This window comes from Pleurodeles waltl, chromosome 11 (genome assembly GCF_031143425.1).
Source record: "Pleurodeles waltl isolate 20211129_DDA chromosome 11, aPleWal1.hap1.20221129, whole genome shotgun sequence".
NCBI classification, from domain to species: Eukaryota; Metazoa; Chordata; class Amphibia; order Caudata; family Salamandridae; genus Pleurodeles; species Pleurodeles waltl.
This window is the reverse complement of record NC_090450.1, coordinates 979,636,407-979,659,385: the sequence shown is the minus strand read 5'-3', so window position 1 is coordinate 979,659,385 and position 22,979 is coordinate 979,636,407. Positions and strand designations below refer to the sequence as shown.

General features: G+C 44.0%; 1 protein-coding gene across 1 annotated transcript in view; it reads right to left on the bottom strand.

The window, feature by feature from the left end:
* Positions 1-20,999, bottom strand: part of LOC138265353 (catechol O-methyltransferase-like) — an 83,947-nt gene extending 62,948 nt beyond the window's left edge. Inside the window, exons 1-3 of the mRNA XM_069212989.1 lie at positions 20,736-20,999; positions 3,441-3,634; positions 2,233-2,364 (exon numbers count right to left, since the gene is read on the bottom strand). Coding sequence (XP_069069090.1) covers positions 2,233-2,364; positions 3,441-3,634; positions 20,736-20,874 — 465 coding nt within the window. The 5' untranslated portion in view covers positions 20,875-20,999. The remainder of the gene's footprint in view (positions 1-2,232; positions 2,365-3,440; positions 3,635-20,735) is intronic.
* Positions 21,000-22,979: the final 1,980 nt, after the last annotated feature.

The window sequence follows — 22,979 nt, the reverse complement described above, 5'->3', positions numbered from 1 at the left end:
TGGACCTGTGCCCAACACTTGGGCTCTCATTTTGACTTTGGTGGGCGGAGTCCCGCGTCAGGATGACCGTATATGTGACCGTCCCTCCACGATACCTATTAAGAGTTTCCTTTTGGGCCGGTGGGCAGAAACAGCATTTCCACCTGCCGGCCCAGCGGGAAACACACCACAACGTTGATGACGGCTTGCAATCGAGCTGGCGGCAATGTTGAGGAGCGTCAAAACCAGTCACGCTTTTCACTTCCCGTAAATCGGTCAGTAAAAAGTGCAACGGGGCTGCCCATGCTGGCCCGTGGCACCCCCTTTCTGCCAGCCTTTGCATGGTGGTGGGACCGCCATGCAAAAGCTGGCATAAAGGAGATTTATAATCCGGAAGATATCACTGCTTGCAGCGCTGCCCTGGCGGATTGAGATCGCCGGCACTGCCGAGCTGTCGACTGGCGGCAACCCTACAGTGCCAGTGGCAGACCGTGGCAGCCCAGCCATGGTCATAATGTGGAGGCTGGACAGCTCCTTTGGCGGCGGTCCAACCTCCACCGCGGCCCTGGCAGTCTCATGACCGCCAGGGTCATAATGAGGGCCTTGGTGCGTATAACCAAAATTTATGTTGTAGAGATTGGCTGATGGCAGGGCAGTGGGAGGAGGGCGTGGCAGCAACGTGGGACATTTTTCTAATCCCACTGCTTCAGGGGTTGGGCACCCGTGGAGGGTTGGTTGAAGGGCCTGGGCACAGGAAAAGGCCAGGCACATAACCGCCATTTTGCAGAGCTGAAAGCAGTGAGCTGCAGGAACTGGCCACCTGCAAGAGCTTGACTGTGGCCCCAGACCAGACTCTATGGCCAAACTCCTGTGCACAGACAACTGCTGTGTGCTTCAGGGTTTAACTGATAGCAGGGGGTTTGGTGCAATGCATGTCCAGAGGTCAGGCCCTGCACCCAGTTCCTGCTGTGCATGGCCAAAAGATGTGCTCTGTACTGATAGAAATTAAGGACAACAAGAAAAAAAACACAATGAAATTGACTGCAATAGAAAAGTTAAAACCGAGTTATAGTTCTGGCTGAATCGTAACAAACCACTGAAAGTCACCATTGTGGCTACAAGTGCACAGAACACGTCATGATACGGCTGCCTGCCATGTTGTTCTATTGATAGCAGTTTTTGTGTTTCCTTGCCGTTGACTGATTGGTATTTTGAGCCTAGCGGGCATGTTTGTTGTACTGCTAACCATAACTGGCAAATGTCAGTGGTTTGTTGAGTTTGAGCCGGAATTGTTCCTCAGTTTGTAACTGTATATTTTTGAGTGAATACAATTATTTTATGTGGATGTTATTATAAATGGTTTATGTATTAAATTATTATATAAAGTGCCCTCCTACCCCTGTGGCTAGGATCACGCTCTATAAATAAATATTACGCACCTCTCCTTGGTGTTAGTTGATGGCCTGAAGGTGCCAAAGACAAAAGGTCAACAAGAGAATGAGTCTTTCTGACTCTTATTTCATATCTTTTCATATATCCTAATCCCTTGACTTTCTTGCCATGAACCTCCAACCTCACACTGTTGAGGAGCCCAAATCTCCGCACACTGAGCCAGGTTAAGAGTCGCGTGGTGTAGGGGTGACAACATTATCAGAGCCAGAATTACTGATTTAGGCAGGTAACTGAACCCCTGCGATTATGAGTTTCAGGCCCTGGATGGATGAGTAATACCAATGAGTACCTGGAATTACTGAGCCATTTTTATGTAGTTATCCTGGATATGGGGACATTAATGCTCCCATGTACCAATCAGCAGTAAATGGGAGTTGAACAGGTAGCCAATGGGGTTTTACAGATGTAAGGGCAAGAGATGGTCAGATGGGATTTTATGGGGTCCATTTTCCTATTTTTGGTAAAAATTGGGCACGGAGTTCAAGCACTCCGTAAACACGTGGGAAGGAACTTGGACCAACTGGATTGGTACCCCACTCCAGCCAATTTTTAATCTGTCCCACTGTCACTCCAGGGGCCAGAGGCTTGTCTCACAATCTGTCCACATGAAAGCAAGAAAAACTAAACACATCACACTGCCTTTTTGACTCCAAAGCCATGAATTTCTTGTTTTTTTTTAATCCTTCCCAATCAGGACACAGGAAACCTCAAATGACGCAGAATCTGAAAACCAGAACATGTTCAACTTTGTTTATCACATGTGAAACACCATTTCTTCAGGATATTTAAAATGGCCCTTACTTCCAGCAGTTTTGTGTCTGGTGTATACGCATCCTTAATGTGTTTAAGAAACACAAAATGAAAAGTGTCCACTTCATACTTCTTCTTGAGTTGTGGGATCACCTCATTTGATGGACCTTCAACAAACTGGACCTGAGAAGATGGAAGATCTCCGATTAGAAGGCTTGTATTTCACCTCACAAGTACCAGCCTCCTACACGCGCACCCCACAGCTCTCGTGAAAGGTACCTTTAGGGGTATGAACCGAAGGGGTGAATTAGCGACTGGTGCAAGTGGACATATTGTAACTAACCTCAAGGTGTTCATGGTGAAAGAGGGACCCATGTCTTCTAGTCTCTGGCCTCTAAGGCGATTTCCTTCAATTAGTTCATAGGGCAGGAGGGTGGCGTCTGAGACAGGAGGCCCATTGTGGGGCCACAACCATCCATGAGGAGGAGTTCAAATTTCAGAGAGGTGGCAATAACTTGTCATGCATTGTAAGGAGAGCTTTTCCTGGTTGCATCGTGTAAACGCCTTATCTAACAAGTCAGTGGTGAGGAAATGATGTTACATCATTTGTACCTTCCATCGTTGCCCTCAGACTTGGACTGTAGGCTAACTACAGAGGCCCTGGTGCCACCAAGCTGGGAGAGGAATTATTACAATAGATCTTCACTTCTCTCAGTCCATCAAGTCGGCTGTTGCCTGCAGGTGAGGACTGTGGGCTAACTACCACAGAACCCCTGGTGTCCCCGGGCTTGGGCAGGGCTCATGCTCCAGATTGGCACTTTGTGTGGAAGGCTGTATCCACGAGACCCACTGTTACCCACAGACTAGGACAAGGGGCTACTGGCTCATTCCCTTGAGTGCCCTTTCGCATTGAGACACCCACTGTTGACACATTCCACCAGGCCGCCCCAGCTGACCTCAGACTTAGACAGAGGGGCATAGACTCATTCCACCCAGTCCCCTTTTCTCTGCAGGCTGGCACAGAGCACACCTTTCACCAGGTTAACTGTTGCCTCCCTCGAGTGACACAGCGCATGGTGGGCTCATCCCACCAAGCGCCTCTTTGCCTCAAGGATGGGCCCATGCACAGTGGGTTGAATAAATCAGCCCCACCTTCGCCCCCAACATGGAGCTCCCCCCTCCCTCGGCCTGTACATGATGTCACTCCATCCTATCCCCTCTTGCACCCCCCCCGAACAGAATTAACTGAAATACTGTACCTTATTCTGCAGTCCAGAATGTTCAACCATCTGCTTGGCTATCGCGAGATTCGCAGGATTTTTTTCGATGCTGAGAAGTCGCGACCCTGGTTTTAGCAGCCGGGCCATCCTCACAGCCGAATACCCGCAGTAGGCACCCACCTCGAGGCACATTGAGGGGTTTGTGTCCAACACGATCTTATCCAAGATGGAGCCTAGAAAGCAAAGGAGAGCGACAGTAATTTTGTGGTATTTCTGAGCGTTCAGGAGGTGTAAAGGGGACCGTATTACAATGAAGTGCTTTTTAGAATGGACCTGCCCTCTGCAAGACCACAGAGGGGACCATTTCACACGTGGCTTCATGCTACTGCTCTGAGCTAAACGTTCAGGACAAAAAAACAGAGGAGCAGATTCATCCAAACATTGCACCACTGTAAAGCGGCAAAAGTCTTGGAAGGATATTTACTTTTCAGCGCAAAACTTTAGCTGAAATGTAAAAATGCCCTTTTCTCAGCACAAATAGGGCCTGATTACAACTTTGGCGGATGGGGTTAATCCGTCCCAAATGTGAGGGATATCCCGCCCACCATATTACGAGTTCCATAGGATATAATGGGCTCGTAATACGGCGGGTGGGATATCCATCACATTTGGAACGGATTAACCCCCTCCGCCAAAGTTGAAATCAGGCCCAAAGTGTTTTGCACTACTCCGAGTTAAGGGGGAGATGCAAGGGTGGTATTTGGGTGTACAACAGCCAGCACCCATGTTTTTGTCTACTAAAACTGTACGAAAAGGTTTGAATCAAAATATAATACCTCCTTGAGGCAGATGCAAGGAACAGATCGCACACTGCATGTTTGCTGCATTGTACAGTACACATCCAATGTGTGGAAAGTTTACAAATTCTCCAGGCATAGAGGTTTGCACTGGATTGATATACGTCCAGTAGACAACCTGCTCTAGACATCACACCATGGTGTAAAGGTGTGTGCTTGGTGCAAGGTGGCCTGCTTGGGCACCAGTGAATCCTAGTGACCTCTGGGCTCTTCCCAGACTCTGTTTCCCTGCTATGTGACTACATCAGGGATGATACCAGCAGGTGCTGAGATGCTTTTGTAATGGATTGGGCTGGACCCGTTAGTTGCAGGCGGCCCCCACCCGCACTCCTTTGAGGGAACCAACTCTTACTTTTCCTCAAAAACTTTGAACCAGAGCACAAGAGAGGAAAACTCAAAGGGGGGAAGGAGCAGGAAGAGATCTATAAAACAGAACAGTTCACAAAGGGAGAAAGCAGGGATAATAAAGAAGCTGCAAGAGTGAGATAAGAGGCAAGGAGTGGCTGGTGGTGGACCAAAGAGGCTTGGGGGGGGGGGGGGGGAATCAAGACTAAGCAGCCTTGGGATTCAGGACCCCAACCTTGGATCAGCCGTAGGCTTCTGAACAAAACGTGGACCCCTGGCACTTATTCTTTTACAAATTAAGCACTACCATGACTGCTTGTCGAGCGGTGGAGCTGGGACGCGATGTGAGGTCCAACTAAAGATATTGTGGTACGGCTGATTTCACCGACTTGCTATTCAAGGAGGTCTACTCTGCCTAAAGTTGCTGAAGTTGGGGACACAATTGGGAGTGTTAGACTACAGAGTGAATTAACTAGTTTAGGATTGGGGAGAGTACTAGGGTGACCACCTGGCACTGAGGCAAATTCTGGACAGGACTTTAAAAAATTCAGGACAAAGGGTCAAAATTCAGGACAAAAATTCAGGACAAAGGGTCAAAATTCAGGACAAAAATTCAAGAACAAACGTCAGTTTTACAGACACGCGCAAGAGAGGCCATGCCTCACTATGTTGTCAGTGCATTTATTTACTCTTTTTTAACATAGCACTATTTATTCACTGTGGACCTTTTGTGATTGCCTCCTGGTGTGCTACATTCAGGTGTCACATTACGTCCTTGTTCAGTAGTAAATTAATGCCCTTCACAGCAAGGCCATCACCCCTACCCAAATCTACCTGATCTTTCCTGAAGAGAAAGTAACAGCAAAATTTTGATTATGTTTCTGAACATTTCAAAACCCCTGGCAAACAGTTTGGGAAACATTAAGGTAATTAACCTTATGCTAGTTTAAACAAATTGAACAAAAACATCTGGCTTACCCCAACCGCCCATGGACTTTCAACCTAATTTTTTTTAAAGAGGCAGGGCAGATGGTGTGGGTGACAGTCTTGCAGCTAATGACAGGATGTGATGTACCCATAACTTGTCTGTAGTCTCACTGCACTAGAGTGTATGTTTGGGATTCTACATTTATCTCAGAAATGGGAGCCCGGACTACCAAGCAAAGATAATAAAAGAGTAGGATGAAATTGAGATCAAATGGGAGATCCACGGCAAGTAATTCAAAGGGTTGTTGCCAACAACTGGATAAATAAAGAAGAGAAGAACAAGGTGGGACAATTCCTAAAATCAGACAAGATGGGTCCACCAAGACTATTTGAAGGTTTTGGGTACCTGGGGAGTTGTCTGCACACAGGAGCGAAACAGAAGGGGCACTGTCAAGTGGTTGAACAATCAACACCTATCCACCTTGGCAAACTCTTCTGGTGCAATGGTTCGCTGTTAGTGCTTGTGAAGGGTGAGCAGGGGCCAGACCCCTTGCAAGGTTGTGCAAGGCAATTGCCCGCTTTGTCCATGTCTTTATATGGTTTTGAAATTGAGCAAAAGCCAAACTAGAGATCTGGGTTATCCCTAAGTGTCAAGTACACATAGAATCTTCAAAATATTTGGGATGTAAATTGCACAAACAAAATGTACAAATTTTAAAATGTAATTAGTGTTTCTTTAACATATGGCACTGTTTTAGCCTTCATACACAATTAGATCTCAGATTGAACTGGGAACCAGTTACCTTTTGATACCTCGTGATTAATATCTACCATTCTTACACTGATTTCCAGGATGAAAATCTCGGCAGAGCGAATGGTCCCTCCAAGCCCAGTTTGCTTTTTGGTCTTCTCTTCTCTGTAGAGGCCATGTGGCACTAGCGAAGATGGTGTGCTACCCCAATGATAGTATTATTTTGCAAACCTTCCCCTGCTCGTCCTTCATTCCTTTTTCAGACAGGCCACACATCTGATTTGTCGCTGCGCCGCCATCGGGAGCTCTTTCCACTCTAAAGCTAACTGTGACTGCGGGTGGATTAGATCTTCTGGACTTAGAATGCTTTTATTCAGCTGCAGATGTCCAATGGGTGTCTCACTGTCTTTCTGCCCACCTCCCTGCATGAGATGGGGTTTACCAGTAAAGACTTTTAAGGAAGGCTTAATGCACTGCTCATCGTTTCCTACTGACCATTCTATGGATCACCATCCGGGGTTATCATGCATGGCTTTCTCTTGCCTTGCCAGAACCTGTAAACTCACTGACACGAAGAAACCTTATGCTCCTGCACTACCTTTGCTAAGCCTTCCCACTCGCACAAGATGGCTTTGCTCAGAGCAACTCCATCAGTGGCATGTTGCAGGTGTCTTAAAATTGGGGACTTTGTTTCTGAACAGTGAGCTACTAAATTTCCAAACCCTTGTGGCAGACTACCATCTTCACCCCGGTCAACTCCTTACTTACAACCACCTTAAATAATCATTAAATGCCCTATTTCATGTCTGCTACCTAGCACTAACCCTACAAGAGGTGTTCCAGAAGCTCTGTACCATAGGAAATGGTGGCAAACTGATGGAATAGGTGTACAGACCTATCCTGCAACATGGAAACCACTCCAGGTCTTCTTGTCATACTACCTGGGTGATTGATATAGCCAAACCTCTGCAAGATATGGACTAAAATACTGGACTTTCCCCACAATGTATCCCACAGCAGTCACTTTAAGTAAATTCATAGTGCTTCCTTGTGAATGCATTCTGCCCGTTGCTTGCCATTGGCCTTGTGGTTTGTAACTCACAATTTGTTGCTTTCAATTTGCTGGCTTTATTTGTTTTAGGCTATGCAGCTTGAATTCGTCCCTTCCCTTGCCAAAACCTTATTTACAGTATCCTGCCGAGTGCTCCCTTTCTGTAAACAGGCCTGTAAATCTTGTTCCTATCATATTTGCTGTGCATTCAAAGAACAAAGTCAAATGTCAGGCTCTGTCTTCGGTGGGAACTTGGGGCCAGATGTAGCAACCGTTTTGCATGTCGCAAACTGTGAAAAACGCAGTTTGCGACATGCAAAACGGCCATCGCAATGCAGAGTCACAAATGTGATTCCGACTCGCAAATAGGAAGGGGTGTTCCCTTCCTATTTGCGACCGCATCGCGATGCTGAGTTGCTTTTTGACCGCGAAAGTGGTCGCAAACCAACTCGCAGTTACCATCCACTTGAAGTGGGTGGTGACGCATTCGCAAACGGGAAGGGGTCCCCATGGGACCCCTTCCCCTTTGTGAATGTCGCTGAAAATATTTTTTCAGAGCAGGCAGTGGTCCAATGGACCACTGCCTACTCTGAAAAAATGAAACCAAATGGTTTCATTATTTTTTTTGAATTGCAACTCGTTTTCCTTTAAGGAAAACGGGCTGCAATTCAACAAAAAAAAAACTGCTTTATTAAAAAAAGCAGTCACAGACATGGAGGTCTGCTGTCTCTAGCAGGCCACCATCCCTGTGAGTGCATGGACTCGCTATGGGGTCGCAATTTGCGACCCACCTCATTAATATTCATGACGTGGGTCTTTGCGACCCCATAGCGAGTCGCAGAAGGTGTCTGAGACACCTTTCTGCATACTATTTTGCGAGTTGCAATTTGCGAGTCGGAATGACTCGCAGTTTGCAATTCTCAAAATATTTTCTTGCTACATCTGGCCCTTAGTGTTTACTTTCCTTTCTCTGACTTCAAAATGAGAGGATTTATGCGACAATCTTGCTGGATACTGGGGTTAGGAAAGAGTTTTTTCTATCACAGGATAACATTTAAATAGACTTCAGAATATATCAGAATTAGAACTACAAATCAAGCACATTTTTGTTAATTCTGAACTGTGCTGGAAACAAATACCTTTACATGATTAAAACAAATCATTGCATTAGGTGATGCAATTTCCACACAAAATAGTTTGATTTGAAAAACTGTATATCTGTGCAAATTTAATGGTCATTTCGTTGTCTGTAATGGCAGTGTGTTACCACACCATGCATGCTCCACTCTACACCACACCACACCACACCACTGCACCCTGCTCTGTATCACTCCACTTTACGCCACTCCATGCCACTGCACTCTTCTCCATTCTGAACCACTCCACATTATGCCACTGCTCTCCATGCTACTTCACTCTATGCCTCTATACTCTACTCTGTACTACTCTACTCCAAGCCACTGCACTTTACGCTTCTCTACACCACTGCGCTCTGCTCGTCTGCACGCCATAGCACTCCAGTCTAGGCAACACCAATCTAATCCGCACAACTCCACTCTCTGCCACTCTGCAACGCTGCACTGTATGCCACTGCACTCTAAGCTAATACACTCTATGCTAATGCACTTTACTCTGTAACACTCAACTCTATGCCCTGCACTCTACATCAATACACTGTACATCATTCTAATCTACTCTGCACCTCTGCACTCTATGGCACGGCACTCTACACTACTTTACTCTATGCCATCACACTCTATGCCACTTTATGCAACTCCACTCTAACCAGCACTTCTCCACTCTAAGCCAACTCACTCTACTGTGAAATAATCTACTTTATGCCACTGCATTCTGTGCCACTGCATTCTATGCCACTGCACTCTACCCTGCACCTCTCCACTCTATGCAACTGCACTCTACTCTGAAACAATCTATTCTACGCCACTGTACTCTATACCACTCTGACCACTGCACTCTTGTTCAATGCACTCTACACCACTGCAAGCTGACACACTGCTCTGGCCGCCACTATACTCTACACCACTCTGCTCTGTACTACTGCATTTTGCACCAATATACTCTATTCCACTGCATTCTATGCCACTCTACTCTGACCAATGCCACTCTATGCAACTGCACTCTACACCAGGGCACTCTAAACAACTGCACTGCCCTTTACTCTGCACTACTGTACTCTATGCCACTGTTCTCTGTACCACTCTACACCACTGCACTGACACTCTACTCTGCAACTCAGCACTCTACACCACTCTACTCTATGCCACTGCACTCTAGGCACTATACTCTACTCTACACCACTCTACAATACTCCACTATGCACCACTCTACACCACTACACTCTATGCCACATGAGTCTACTCTGCACTCTATGACACTGCACCACTCTGCATTACTGCACTCTCTGCTACTCTATTGTATGCCACTCTACTCCACTGCACTCTATGTAACTCTACCCAGTGCCACTCTATGCCACTGCACTCTACGCTAACGCACTCTAAACAACTGCACTGTACCCCACCGCACTGTACTTTGCACCACTGGGCTCTACGCCACTGCTGCTATGCCACTCTACTCCACTCCACACAACTATGCCACTAGCTTTAAGCCATGCTGAACAGCAGCTACTCTGGTGTATAACCTGGCTAATGGCTAAAACACATTGTCAAAGCCAATAACTCTTTCGTAGATGAGACCTATTGCTTTGCCAATGTTTGTTAGTACTATGAGGTACCGAAGTACCTGAAAGAACTGTAAAAAATACAATTACATCATAATAAAGGCTGCTACAAAATGCACAAATACATTTCGGTTAAATAAAAAAAAAGTGCTTCTCAAATACAGATTTGAATAATATACAGTTTATACCTAGTGCTAAAAAATGTATAACACTACATTAAAACCACACACTCCACAGCTCACCTTGGAACACCATTACAATACCTCTCTGAAAGAAATATCTTTGCCACCAGAAAACTTCAAGTGACTCATTTTAGTAAAGTCAATGCAGGTTTTCAAGCCCCTTTGTATTTGCAGATTTACCAGTTGCCCACATTTGCATGTCTTTAGGGAAGGAGACCCCCTGGCAAGAAGGCCTTTTCTTATCTGTCTGCCCCTCCCTCAGAGCACAGGAGACCCCCTGCCTTCCAGCCCAGCTGGGAAAACTCCTCTGCCCATAATTTCGCCCTGCCTCCGTTTCCCTTTAGGTGAAAGGCTAAAATTACGGACAAATGCCGTCCGTTAAAGCTTTACGGACGGGTGGTCACCCTAGAGTACCCTTCATGACCCAATGTTCAGCCTACTAGTCCTTTAGAAAAAGTCCGGAAGGCAGATATCTTTAAGAAAAAAGTGGAAATGTTGGGACACTCCTGTGGGGGGCAGCAAAAATACCTTTGGTACCATTGCCTGTGCCATCTTCTCCACAAGTCATCTGATGGAGTACTGGGGAGACTTGCCGGCGTTGCGCCAAGTTGTTGGAAGCCCTCTCTGCAATATTTTTGTAGAAGTGACTGGGATCACTCAAACAAGATGCATGCACAAAATGTTACTAGAAAACAAATCTTACGCATGCACAATCACCACAAAGAAGCAGTGTCCATACAACAAGGTAACTGACTTCCTCCTAGCCTATCGCTGCATGTGAGGACTGATCGCAGATAATGACTATTCGTGGTGCACTGCCTCCTTACCATGAAGATCTTCGAACCTGTTGCTTTTCACACTTTTCTAGTATCACAATATGACTATATTCTTCCACTTTTCATTCCCTCTGTATTTCATTTTCGTGAAATCTTGCTCATTGGAATAGTATCTTTTTAAATTATATAATACTCTAACTGTATTATTGTTTGGTAGTTTTTTAACACACAACTGCCCCCCCCCCGCCCCACATATTTTCTGTAAAGAGGGCCTCTCTGCTCCGGCCTGGCTCCCAGAGGTAAGCCAAGAATGAGCCCTGGTGAAACCTCTTTAGTCCTGTCAAGGTTGTGACCCATCTTCCCTACAGCCTGTTAGTTAGTTGTATTATCTCAAAGTTCCTTGAAACAGTTCAAGGACATTATATTGGTGCTACACAAAAGATGTAAAATGCTTATAGAAAGGAAGTGATGAGGCTCAGATCTGTTTTATGTTCTCTCCCAGGTGCCCCGTCCACAGCACCTATGAAAAGGCATGCCATGTCACATTCTATATCATATAGGGTGTATACCTCCATCTTCCATCCTGGATGTGCCGTCACTATAATGTTTACCATGTATGGGTTATAGCAATGACCGGCTCACAAACCTAGAAACCCTCAGTCCGAGGAGGTGTTTCTTACAGGGACTACAACTATGATGCACTCTAAGACAGATTCCAAAAACACACTCACTGGATGTGCATTTCAAGAAGTGCATTTGTTCTAGTGCAACACACTCACAACAGGGCCACTAAATGAATACAGTGGACTTTTAATCCACTTCCATTTAAATCACCGACGCTCCACAAAGCCAACGTGCCACCTCAGTAGGACTATATAAGCAAAAGGATAAACTACCGGGATCATGAGGCGTACACCTTCATGAGCGAACAACCTAGCTATATTCCCCTGTTTAAGTTCTCAAGTTGTTTGGTGTGAGAAAGAACAAGTATGCCCGGTGTTTCCTTGCTACATTTCTTTCTTTCATGAGCTGATCAGTGCTTAATTTGTAAATAAAGAGGTGCCGTGCTCAAAGCCCTTCTCTTAAACACGAGGCTGCTGTAATTAAATCTGCCAGCACTGAATACTGAGGCAGCGTAATCCTGAAGCCATCTCGGGCCTCTTCAATCCATTTACAGCCACTCCCTGCCCCTTCACTCATCCTGCAACTTTCTACTTTCTCCCTTTATGACGCTTTTTAGTTTTTCCTTCTTCCGTCTTTCCCATATGTGTCTTTTGCTCGCAGCAAATGCTTGAGGCATAAGAATAAGCCCCGGCCCTCACGAATAAGTGCCGGTGCTCAGCACCGGAAACAACAAGCACAAATTAAGCACTGGAGCTGATACAATAAATAAATGTAATATTAAGCAGCCTCTGCCCTAATGTTTAAATACAGAACTCTGGGAAACCACATAAGCACACCGGGCCAGATGTAGAAAGGCTTTAACGCGTCGCAAACAGCGAAAATCGCTGTTTGCGAGGCGCAACACCCACATGGCGATGCCCATTCCCATTTGGCAAGTCGGTAACCTGGTTACGGACTCGCAAAACGGGACTGCGAGTCGCAATTAGGAAGGGGTGTTCCCCTTCCTATTTGCGAGTCACAGCGCGATCTAGGATTGCTTTGTGACCGCGAACGCGGTCGCAGAGCAATCGCAGTTACCCCAGTGTCACACTGGGGTAACCCATTCGCAGAAGGGATGGGGTCCCCAGGGGGCCCCTTCCACTTTGTGGATGGCCTTGAAAAACATTTTTTCATTTTGTAATGCATCTCGTTTTCCTTTAAGGAAAACGGGCTGCGTTACAAAAAAAAACTGCTTTATTTAAAAGCAGTCACAGACATGGAGGTCTGCTGTCTCCAGCAGGCCACCATCCCTGTGAGTGCTGCGACTCGCTAGGGGGTCGCGAATTGCGACCCACCTCATTAATATTAATGAGGTGGGCCTTTGCGTCCCCCTTACGACTCTCAGATGGTGTCAGGGACACCATCCTGCATCCGGCATTGCGAGTCGCAAATTGCGAGTCGCTCAGACTCGCAATTTGCGAGTCGCAATGCTGGATTTTCCTACATCTGGCCCACCGAGTGCTATCCTAGCAGGATGCTGTAAATGCTATGTATGAAATGCTATGGAAGAAAATAATGTTATTTTACACATATGGTCCCACTCACTGCAGGTGCCCTGGCCTAGGAATTATGGGCCAGATGTACAATGCTTTTTCCTGGTCGCAAACGGCCTGATTTGCAGAATCAGGCTGCTTGCGACCAGAAAAAAATATTTCTGGATGTACAGACCCCATTTTGCAATTCGGTAATACATTACCAAATCGCAAAATGTTTTTGCGTGTCGCTATTAGGAAGGCGTGTGCCAAGGGCTTCCCTTCCTAATAGTGACTCGCAGGGATATGTAAGATTGTTTTGCGACCTTGAATGCAGTTGCAAAACAATTGCGGTTACCACCAAAAACAAGTTGGTTGCAACCCATTCGCAGACGGAAAGGGGTCCCCATGTGAATGGTAGCGAAAATATTCTTTAAGAGCAGGTAGTGGTCCCCCGGACCACTGCCTACTCTGAAAAAATGTACAGAAAAGATTTAATTTTTTTGTTTGAAATGCATCCCATTTTCCTTTAGAGAAAAAGGGCTGCATTTAAAAAAAAAAAAAAAAAAAGCAGTCACAGACATGGTCTGCTGTCCCCAGCAGGCCTTTATCACTGTGAGTGTGGCCATTCCCAATGGGGTCGCAAATTGCAGCCTACCTCATGAATATTAATGAGGTATGTAATTTGCAACCCCATTGGGACATTTCATTTTGCGAGTCTGTAATTGTGATTCGCAGTGAATCGCAATGAGAGACTCGGAAAATGAAACGGTCGTACATCTGCCCCTTGGAAACCTTGTAACTGTACTTTGCAAAAACCTGCTTGAAAAAGGTAATTGCAATTAAGGTGCACACATTCTCCCACAAGTTAGGATATATTACTGCCTCAATTACTTTTACAATCGTATTAACATAATAACTGTAGATGTGAGATCTATATCTTTTAATATGCACTACACATACCTTATTAAATTTTTAAGCAATGAGACGCGTCCTTTTAGGCATGATTTTTGCAGCTTTTATTAACAGCAGTGTAAGGACCCACCAGGCATATGGTAATTGAAGATCCAAGTTTATTCTGTCCATTAAGTTAACTCCGGCACACAGCTTTCCAATCCACTCTCACTTCAATCCACCAGAAAATACCCTTTCCCCACATTCTAAATTATCTATCACATAGCTAAAGTTCTACCAACTTCACACATCTCCCCTCTTATATATACAAATGACAATTGTCAAGAAGAAGAGAAAAGAGAACTTATACTCTCACAACATAAATGCAATACTTAAATAGGCACCACAAAGAAATGTATGTACATAAGGAATATGTTCATAAAACATCATACATGACTTGCAAACATATGTACAAATGCGTGCACTTAGTAAATTGCCCATAGGGTACTAGGAAAAATGCATAAGAATTTATACAATGACACTTCGCACCATTATTCTTTATTGTACATCTCTCTTTTTAAGGCACTTGCACACACTCCCCAAACTCCACACGGAACCATCCGCCAGGACCACCACACAATTCACCTCTTTCACCCCGACAAGTTCAGAAAACGTGCTTTCTACTTTCCTGACAATTCCACCTTTTCTCACTGCCACCCAATCACCCCTCCTCATGTCCATTCTTTTGACGCCTTATTCATGTCATAATATTTCTTCAATTTTTATTGTTTCTCCATCACATTCTCTTTTACAGCATTACAGTAAACCCACACACATTCTTTATTTTTTAACCACGCTGGAATTTCCTTCCTACCTGGTTCCCTTCCTCTAATAGAGATGAAAGGGAATACACCTGTCATTGAGTGAGACATAACCTTGTATGCCTAAATCAATTTCCTTAACTCCTCTTTCCATGATAACCCATTGGCCAATAACAGTTGAATGTTCCCCATATTCAAGCAATGGACTCACTCAACTAGACCATTGGCCTGGGTTCGGAAAACTCAATCATGGTTTTGGAAATAAACTGTACTCTTATCTGACACTAACATCTTGGGAATACCCTCATCCATGAATAGACCTTCCATGAATCTAAGGAAACTTTCAGTATCAATACGATCAGTAAGGTTTGTTACAAACCACTTTCAGCATCAATACGATCAGTAGATTTAGTTACAAACCATTTTGTGTGATAAACAATCAGAACAATCGTATATCTGTCTCTCATGCGCAACATGTCCACACGACCCAAAAGAATCAGTTACCAACCTTTCCTAAGGTCTATGGGATGATACTTTCAATGGCATCATCCATTTTGGGACATATGGAAGTTAACTCTCAAGACTGAATACCATCTGGACCAATCGGCGTGAGAGAGTCATCAAGGAAATTGTTATTAACTGTTTCTGCCATGAAAGTATAATGTCATTTCCTTGCTTTGGAGAAGGATAAAATCAACAAATTGTTTTCAAGGCTGGCCAGCAGGGGGCAGTGCTAGCTCAGTTTTCCTTCAGCTGACATGTTTTTAGAAATTAACTTTATGCGCCTCAAGCGTTCGGCACATGAGAGCAATGTTGATAGTAGCTGGCATTGTTTGAAAAGCCACCAAAAGGATTGACGCACACGCCTCTTAGTCTTATTATGATGCAGGTGTCCCCAATGCCAAACAACCAGTTATGCTGGCCGAAATACAAAGTATGATGACAGAAATGGAGACTGATGATTATCACATAAAATTGTACTGAAGAAAGGTGCCACTCCGGTTGTCCACAAATTGAGGAATATCCCACACCAACTGAGAGAGCCCTTGCAAAGAGACCTAAATACGTTATTGGAGCAAAAGATAATAGAGCCAATCGAATCTTCAGAGTGGCTAGCACCCATTGTGGTAGCCCCGAAAGAAAGGGAAAGATTCATCTGTGCATCAACTTGCATGACCTCTATAGACACATCTGGGTAGGCAGACAACCCCTTCCAAATATTTCAGAGATGCCGACAACGATGGGAGATAGTGATGTTTTTAGTCTCATTGACATGTCTGCTGCATGTCATCAAATTGATGTTCATGAAGATTCCAGACATTTTACATCGTTATTACACCTATGGGGACCTATAATTATAGCAGGATGCCTTTTGGTCTTGCGTCACCCTCAGCAGTGTTCCTTGATGACTCCTGCCGATCGGACGGATGGCACTCAGTCTTGAAAATTAACTCCCATAAGTAACAGTCGTTTACACATGGTACACAGCACTTTTAACTGATTCCAGTCACTGACTTTACAGTTTAGCAAGGCTATCAAAGATATCTGGCCACTATTCGCATCCACATCCAGCCTAAATGCTTACTGAATATGTGCTGGTTACTCACATGAAAATAGGCCATACAGTTGATATGTATTTGTAATTCAGGGGTGAAGGTACATAAATGTCTGTCCCCTGCACAGACTTCACCTCATCACAAGTTATGTAAGGCTCCACCAGGTATATGGTAATTGAATATCTAAGTTTATTCTGTCCATTAAGTTACCTCCAGCACACAGTTTTCCAATCCACTCCTACTTCAATCCTCCAGAGAATACCATTTCCCCCACTGTCTAAATTCTCTATTACACAGTTCTACCCACTCTACAGGCAGGTATCGCACCTACATCAAAGGACACATTTCGTAAGTAAATATATGCACTAGATTGGGGGCTTAATCCGTGATCCAGCATCTATGCTACATTTATCCACAACTAAGCTTTCACTGTCTAGAGCTGCTGATGGTGTTTATGAATATTTCCATTTAAAAATGGTTCCTTATATTTAGTGCACCCACTTTAAATAAATAGGACCGTGGTCACCCTGGGGATGATCCCCATTAGGACATAGACCGAAACACAGCTAGACCTATTTCTCAAAATTCAGAAATTAGCTCAAATTAATTGTTTGCTGCCAGGCCAGTAGGCTATACAAACCAAAGCGCATAACAAATATGGATTTAGTTTCTGTTATATAAACCGCCTATGCCTTAGTATGCAATGAATGGCAAGATACAACTAACATTACACCAGTGTATTCTTTTAAAAACAGAGGGGGTTATTACAACTTTGGAGGAGGTGTTAATCTGTCCCAAATGTGACGGATATACCACCAGCCGTATTACGAGTTCCATAGGATATAATGGACTCGTAATACGGCTGGTGGTATATCCGCCACTTTACCGTCACTTTTGGGACGGATTAACACCTTCTCCAAAGTTGTAATAACCCCAAGAATGTATTCCAAAATTCCTTTTTGTCTTATCAGCACAGTTAAAACCTTATCTGTGTAACTTACACAATAACTGAATCCTCAACACTTTCTCTGGTTATTTTTCTCCTTTTCTTCCTCTTTTATCAAACTTGTTTTCAATCTATGATTTATGATTTGAAAATCTGACATTTCTATGTTAAAAAAAGGAGACCTTGAGTAAAATGTTCATGTAATACAGAATCTGGTGCATAAATGTTACTTTCAGAAAATGCAGATTAAATGTAATATTACTAAAGCATAACTACTAAATGCACCAGCTGACAATGGTGCTCGAAATCTGCCCACTGTTCTGATTAATTTAGCTCAAATTAGGGTTAGTCCTATTTCTTGCACAATAATTACCCATGCTCCACAGGGGGTGTCCACCACTTTTACAAAATCTATTGTGGCCGCTGAATGGTACACAGTCCATAAATGTGTGTGGCCCAATGGCACGTGTGACTCTTTCAGCCACTCTTAGGCTTTCATCCAGAAGCACTGTAGGCTCATGTAGGCTAAACCCCGTAGTAGAAAAGGGGAGATAAAGAAATCCCAGAATGCAGAGTGTAGTTATCCAGAAAGCCACAACTGGCTAAAGGTGTCACACATGCCACTGCTCCACTATTTAGTATTAACAGTCTGGTTTACCCTGAGTAAAGAACTAGGTAGTTCAATAGTTACATCCAAACTGATGCACCAGCATTAAGCAAAATAAAGACAATATAGGGTGTTCCAAAATCACAGCTTTTGTAGCCTACTAAAAGGATTTTGCTCCTTACACAGCACTGTAACAGTGACTCAGCAGTTTATCAAAGGCGCCCTACAGGTCCCTGATAAAGGGCGATCCTTTGTACTTTAGTTGCCTCTTGGTACGCTTTGAGGTTCGCTAACTATGTTCTTAATTGGTTCACCACTTTCCAAACAAAATCACACCAATATGTTCCAAAATGTATTGTCCTCCTAGTCAAATCTGGGGTCCCCTAAGGAACCACTAATCTAAGCACCAATGGTGTCCAAATGATGAATTTCCTTGACATCCTTTGGCAGAACCAGACATCGCTTTTGTTGATGACAAACAGCTTTAATTTAACTAATCTTCAGTAACCAAAGTTCACGGCTTATGAGACGGCCTGGTCATAATGTGATCCTGGATGTCTTTAAGTTGAATTTAGCCAAAAAGGAGAGTCTCAAAGTTTGAGGCATGCGTCAACCCAATACCATGGATTGACTCAACACAAGGAAATTCAATAGTGTCTCAGCCACCTGTGCCCCTATTACCAAGAGCCTTGGCTTCTTCCTCGACCAATCCCTCCCCTACAAGGATTACATAAAGAAAAGCTTCCAGGACCTATGACATCTGATCCGCCTCCTGCCAGATCTAACCATTCCTCTTGAACCACACTTCCACTCAGCTGTTCTGGCTCTTATACATTTTCGGGGCAACATTGCTGCTTTTTAGGTGCAATGCTCACCTTGCACAAGCTGCATTCATAGCACTGATCACTAGTCAATGCAACTACAACCACACCGCCCCGCCACTCTCTCTCATAACCTGCAACAAATTCAGTGATTCGAGTATCTTATGCGAAACCATGCATATCCAAACAAGCATTTGCAATGCAACGTGTCTCGCATTTCGCTGAGTTAGAGCTATTAGCGTTGTAAACTTCTAACCGGACTTTTCTTGCCACATTAAATGGAGAAAAAAAAACGAGCCCGATCACGCTGCTAAATAAAGCACACCCACTCTGAACTTTACTTTGACCTGGAATCAGTGTTGTGTAGCCATTTTAGTTATAGCTTCATGTGCACTTTAACCTAGATATATTATAATCAGCTTTGTATTATTATTCTTACAATAGCCACTTCTGGGGTCTTGTTTTATTTCTCTCTATCTAGCTGTTTTTGCCTAGGCCAGCACTACGTTCTCAACCAAGATATTCTTGTTCACTCTGTGCTTCTTTCAAGGCTGCAGTTAGATAGGTTGCTGGTGAACGTTGTACAAGTTTTGTCTCTGACATTCATAGAAAAATACACATCCTTACGTAGGGACATTTTCTCAGAATATCAGCTGTTTTATCATACAAACACTTCCCTGTCCCTTACATGTTAGAGGATGATTCCAGCCAGAGAACCATGACTGTATGCTGATTGCTGAATGCTTCGCTACAGCTGCTTATGCAGGCTTCAGGCCTTTGCTCAGTTATGGGGGATGATGTCTTCCCAGGGGAACCTGAAGGGCAGAATTAGAGCTTAACATGCTGTGCTCTATTATAGACTAAGTGGGAATTAGTCTATTGACTCCAGTGACAATATGGTAGCGTTATTCCTATGCTTCACTCTCCTCGTCACAATTTTAATCTTGTCATGCTGTATCGTCCTGGTTATTGCAGCACATGCTTTGCTATCTAAGATGCAGTGGCTTCTTTAAAATCTTATTGAAACATATACTGCCTCTGTTTGTCATTGTGTATGTGAGACTAATGTAACTGAGAGAAACGGATGGGACCTGAGTGACCACGATTTCCCTGAGAAAATCAATTATGTCATGTTCTCGGCTGCCCAGTCATCCCGCCCTTGGGTAGGGATGAGGCACTGCTAGTTAGCCAGAGCAAAGCCCGGATTGGGGTGACAGGTGTCACCTGTAGTGGGTTAGACTCAGTCTCCCACACCGCAGGCGATTCTGCCGCTCAAAATCCAGTAGTCTAATTAGAATAATGAGAGCCTACGTGACAACAGTAAAGATATCTTTCATTGGTTCCAACCATCATGACACGGTATCTCTCTATAATCCGCTGCTGGTTCATACAATATTGTGCTTATGAACGCATTCATACAATCTTGTGCTTATGAACGCAATCTTGTTGCTCGTCTTGAAAGTGCAAGTTGTGACACACAACGTCCGGTCCTATGTGAAGATCTTCGCACCCGTCCAAAGAAAGGTCAGGGACATATAAAAATGAAATGTGATTAAAAAAAGAAGGAAATATAAAGTTGGGAGACTACATTAACCTGTGAGGAATAATTTAAAAATTTATAAATATGTTTCCATCACTTCTTTGAGGGGGTTTAAGGAGCAGGAGAAGTGTGGAAGTTTCTGGGAGTGGGGGTTTCAGACATGATGTGTGAGTAGGGCGTGGGGCATAAGCAGGGGCAGAGATTCAGACTAATTACAGGATTTTGGGTTTCCACTCATGTTCCAGGAGTTGGGGCTTCCTGAAAGCCTCCAGGAGGTGGAGAGGGATTTCAATGGGGGGGGTTGGTGGTAGTTCAGAGTGGTTCCAGAAGTCACTGGTCCTAGACAAACTGGGGCATTGCAAAAAGGCTGTAGGAGCCTGGTAGGTGAGCCTGTGTTCTGCTAAGCGCATCTTAGGTGTGTGTTTACCTTTCTCGTCCCCTACATTCATGGCCCACTCCTTCTCATAGCAATACTTGTCGATGTTGTCTACGACGCTCTGCGGATCACCCTTGACCGCATTCTGCAGCACATAGTTCAGAATCCGCTGCTCCTTGGTGTTATCCATGAAGAAGTCGGTAATTCTTTCCAGCACCAGCAGGTTCCACAGGATCGCTGCAAATCCATTGTTTCGGATTAAGACGAAGAGAAGTAGACCAGCCGCAAGAAGAACCCCAAAAACAGAGAAGACAACTTTAGAGGCATCCACCATCTGAATGGGACAAAATACAGGTTGGTTGTTCTATAAAGGCCAGATAAAACTTATATAAAACAATGTAAATTAATGATTGATTTGAATCAGTTCACTGGAAAAAAGGTGTAGGAATGACAAAGTTGACATCATCAGACGATTTGAAGGATTGGAATTATCGCCCCAACAGTTTTTTGAACTTTTATCTAGATTTCAAAGGAATATTAATATTGCAAAAAGAAACTGTTAAACGTTTCATTACCAAAAGCAAATTAAGAGGAACGAGGTGTACTCAAACAACTGCAAATTATTTGACTTAGAAAGAAATCCAGCTGTTAACTGTGCAACAGAGTAAGGGAATTATGAACACTGGTACAGGTAAATGTAAAAGTAAAAATTAAAAAAAATGAATATGGAAGGGCAGGAAAGTTTTACAAATGGATTAAAACTCCAAGTCCTGTTAATTGAGACTTATGAAAAAGGCTCGTTTTAATGAACTGATTTAATGTAGTATTGAAAAGGAATGGCAACAAAATTTTACTTCAAAGACTGGAATTATTTAAAGAGTAATCCTAGAGGATAGCTGGGCTGTGTCTACTTCTTAATATTTCACCATCCTTCTGAGATCTACCACCATCTTTCCAAACATCTTACATTAGCTGGGATCTTGAAGGACCAGAGCTGCTTAACACAGAAAGAATCAGTGAAGCCGAAACCAAACAGAAACTTCCTATAGTTTTCCAGAAACGACATATGATAATTCCCTACTTAAAAATGTTTCCTTAGGACATGATGGACCAGTAACCGGGGACCCATTTCCATCTCGATACACAAGGCAAATTTACTGATCTTTCTCAGCACAAACCTTTGACTGAATGTAAAACTCTTCTCAGGGCATAAGACAGTCCATTTTTATCTCAGTATTTTATAACCTAAGGATGAAAGTTGCCAGTGGCTCTGCTGGAGTAGTCCTGCCTCTTGACCACTCTGTGGGCTTCGTTAGTGATCATTACATCTTAATACGACACTTGTCGGAGTGCAGCATTGATAGCCTGGCCCTTTCACAGTACAAGTCCTTTTTTGACAAGACGTATCTGCCATTTTGATTCCTCAATTTTTTTTAAATCCATTTAGCTCATTTTGCCCTGCAGCATAAATCATTCTTTTATTTTGACTAGAGGTGGGCAGAATTGGCCGGATTTGGAGACTCTGCGTTACTAATAGGATGCAGAGTTCTGTCCAAATTTCACAAATCACTGCATGGTGGAATATTTCCTGCAAGGCTCCAGAAATGCGAGCGTGAGGGAGATTTGGTGTCCCCTAGATCCATTTTCTAATGCAGGCGGTCGCGATGAGAGAGCAACAAAATTAACTTGAATGGCCATGCACTCTTGCACAACGCAAGGAGCCATTTGACCTGATTTTTTAGCGCTGCTGAATTGCAGCGCAACATGCACATTTCTGTCCGTTGGCAGAACTCTGCAGAAATTCGCTGAGTTTTAATGTAACTCCATGGAATTCCGTGGAGTAAAACGCCGTGAGTTCCGCCCACCTCTAATATTGACTACAGCAAATTTTGTTAACACTATTTACTCTTTCAGAAACAGTCCAACCGAACAAATCTGATCAGCCCTCTCTTTCCTCAGTTCTGTGACTTTGCTTCTGGTTTGGTTGTGAGACCCTTTGTGATTTTGTACACTAAGGGTCTCTTTAAGTGCATTCTCCAATCTTTGAGTGAAAGGTCCAGCCCTATCAATTTTTAAAAACTGGGGGGTACATTCCCCGTAGGGGACCTGGACATAAGACATCAGATCCAACAACATAAACTCTCTGGGCTAGTAATTAGTAGGTACTCTGCTCCACTGTACCATACCTGGCATCATTTTCATGTTTCGGGTGCCTATGTTTAGGAGGTTGCTCCATTTTAGAAAGAGGTGAGACATTGCAAAACTTGCCCCCTAATAACAGGGAAAGATTTCCAA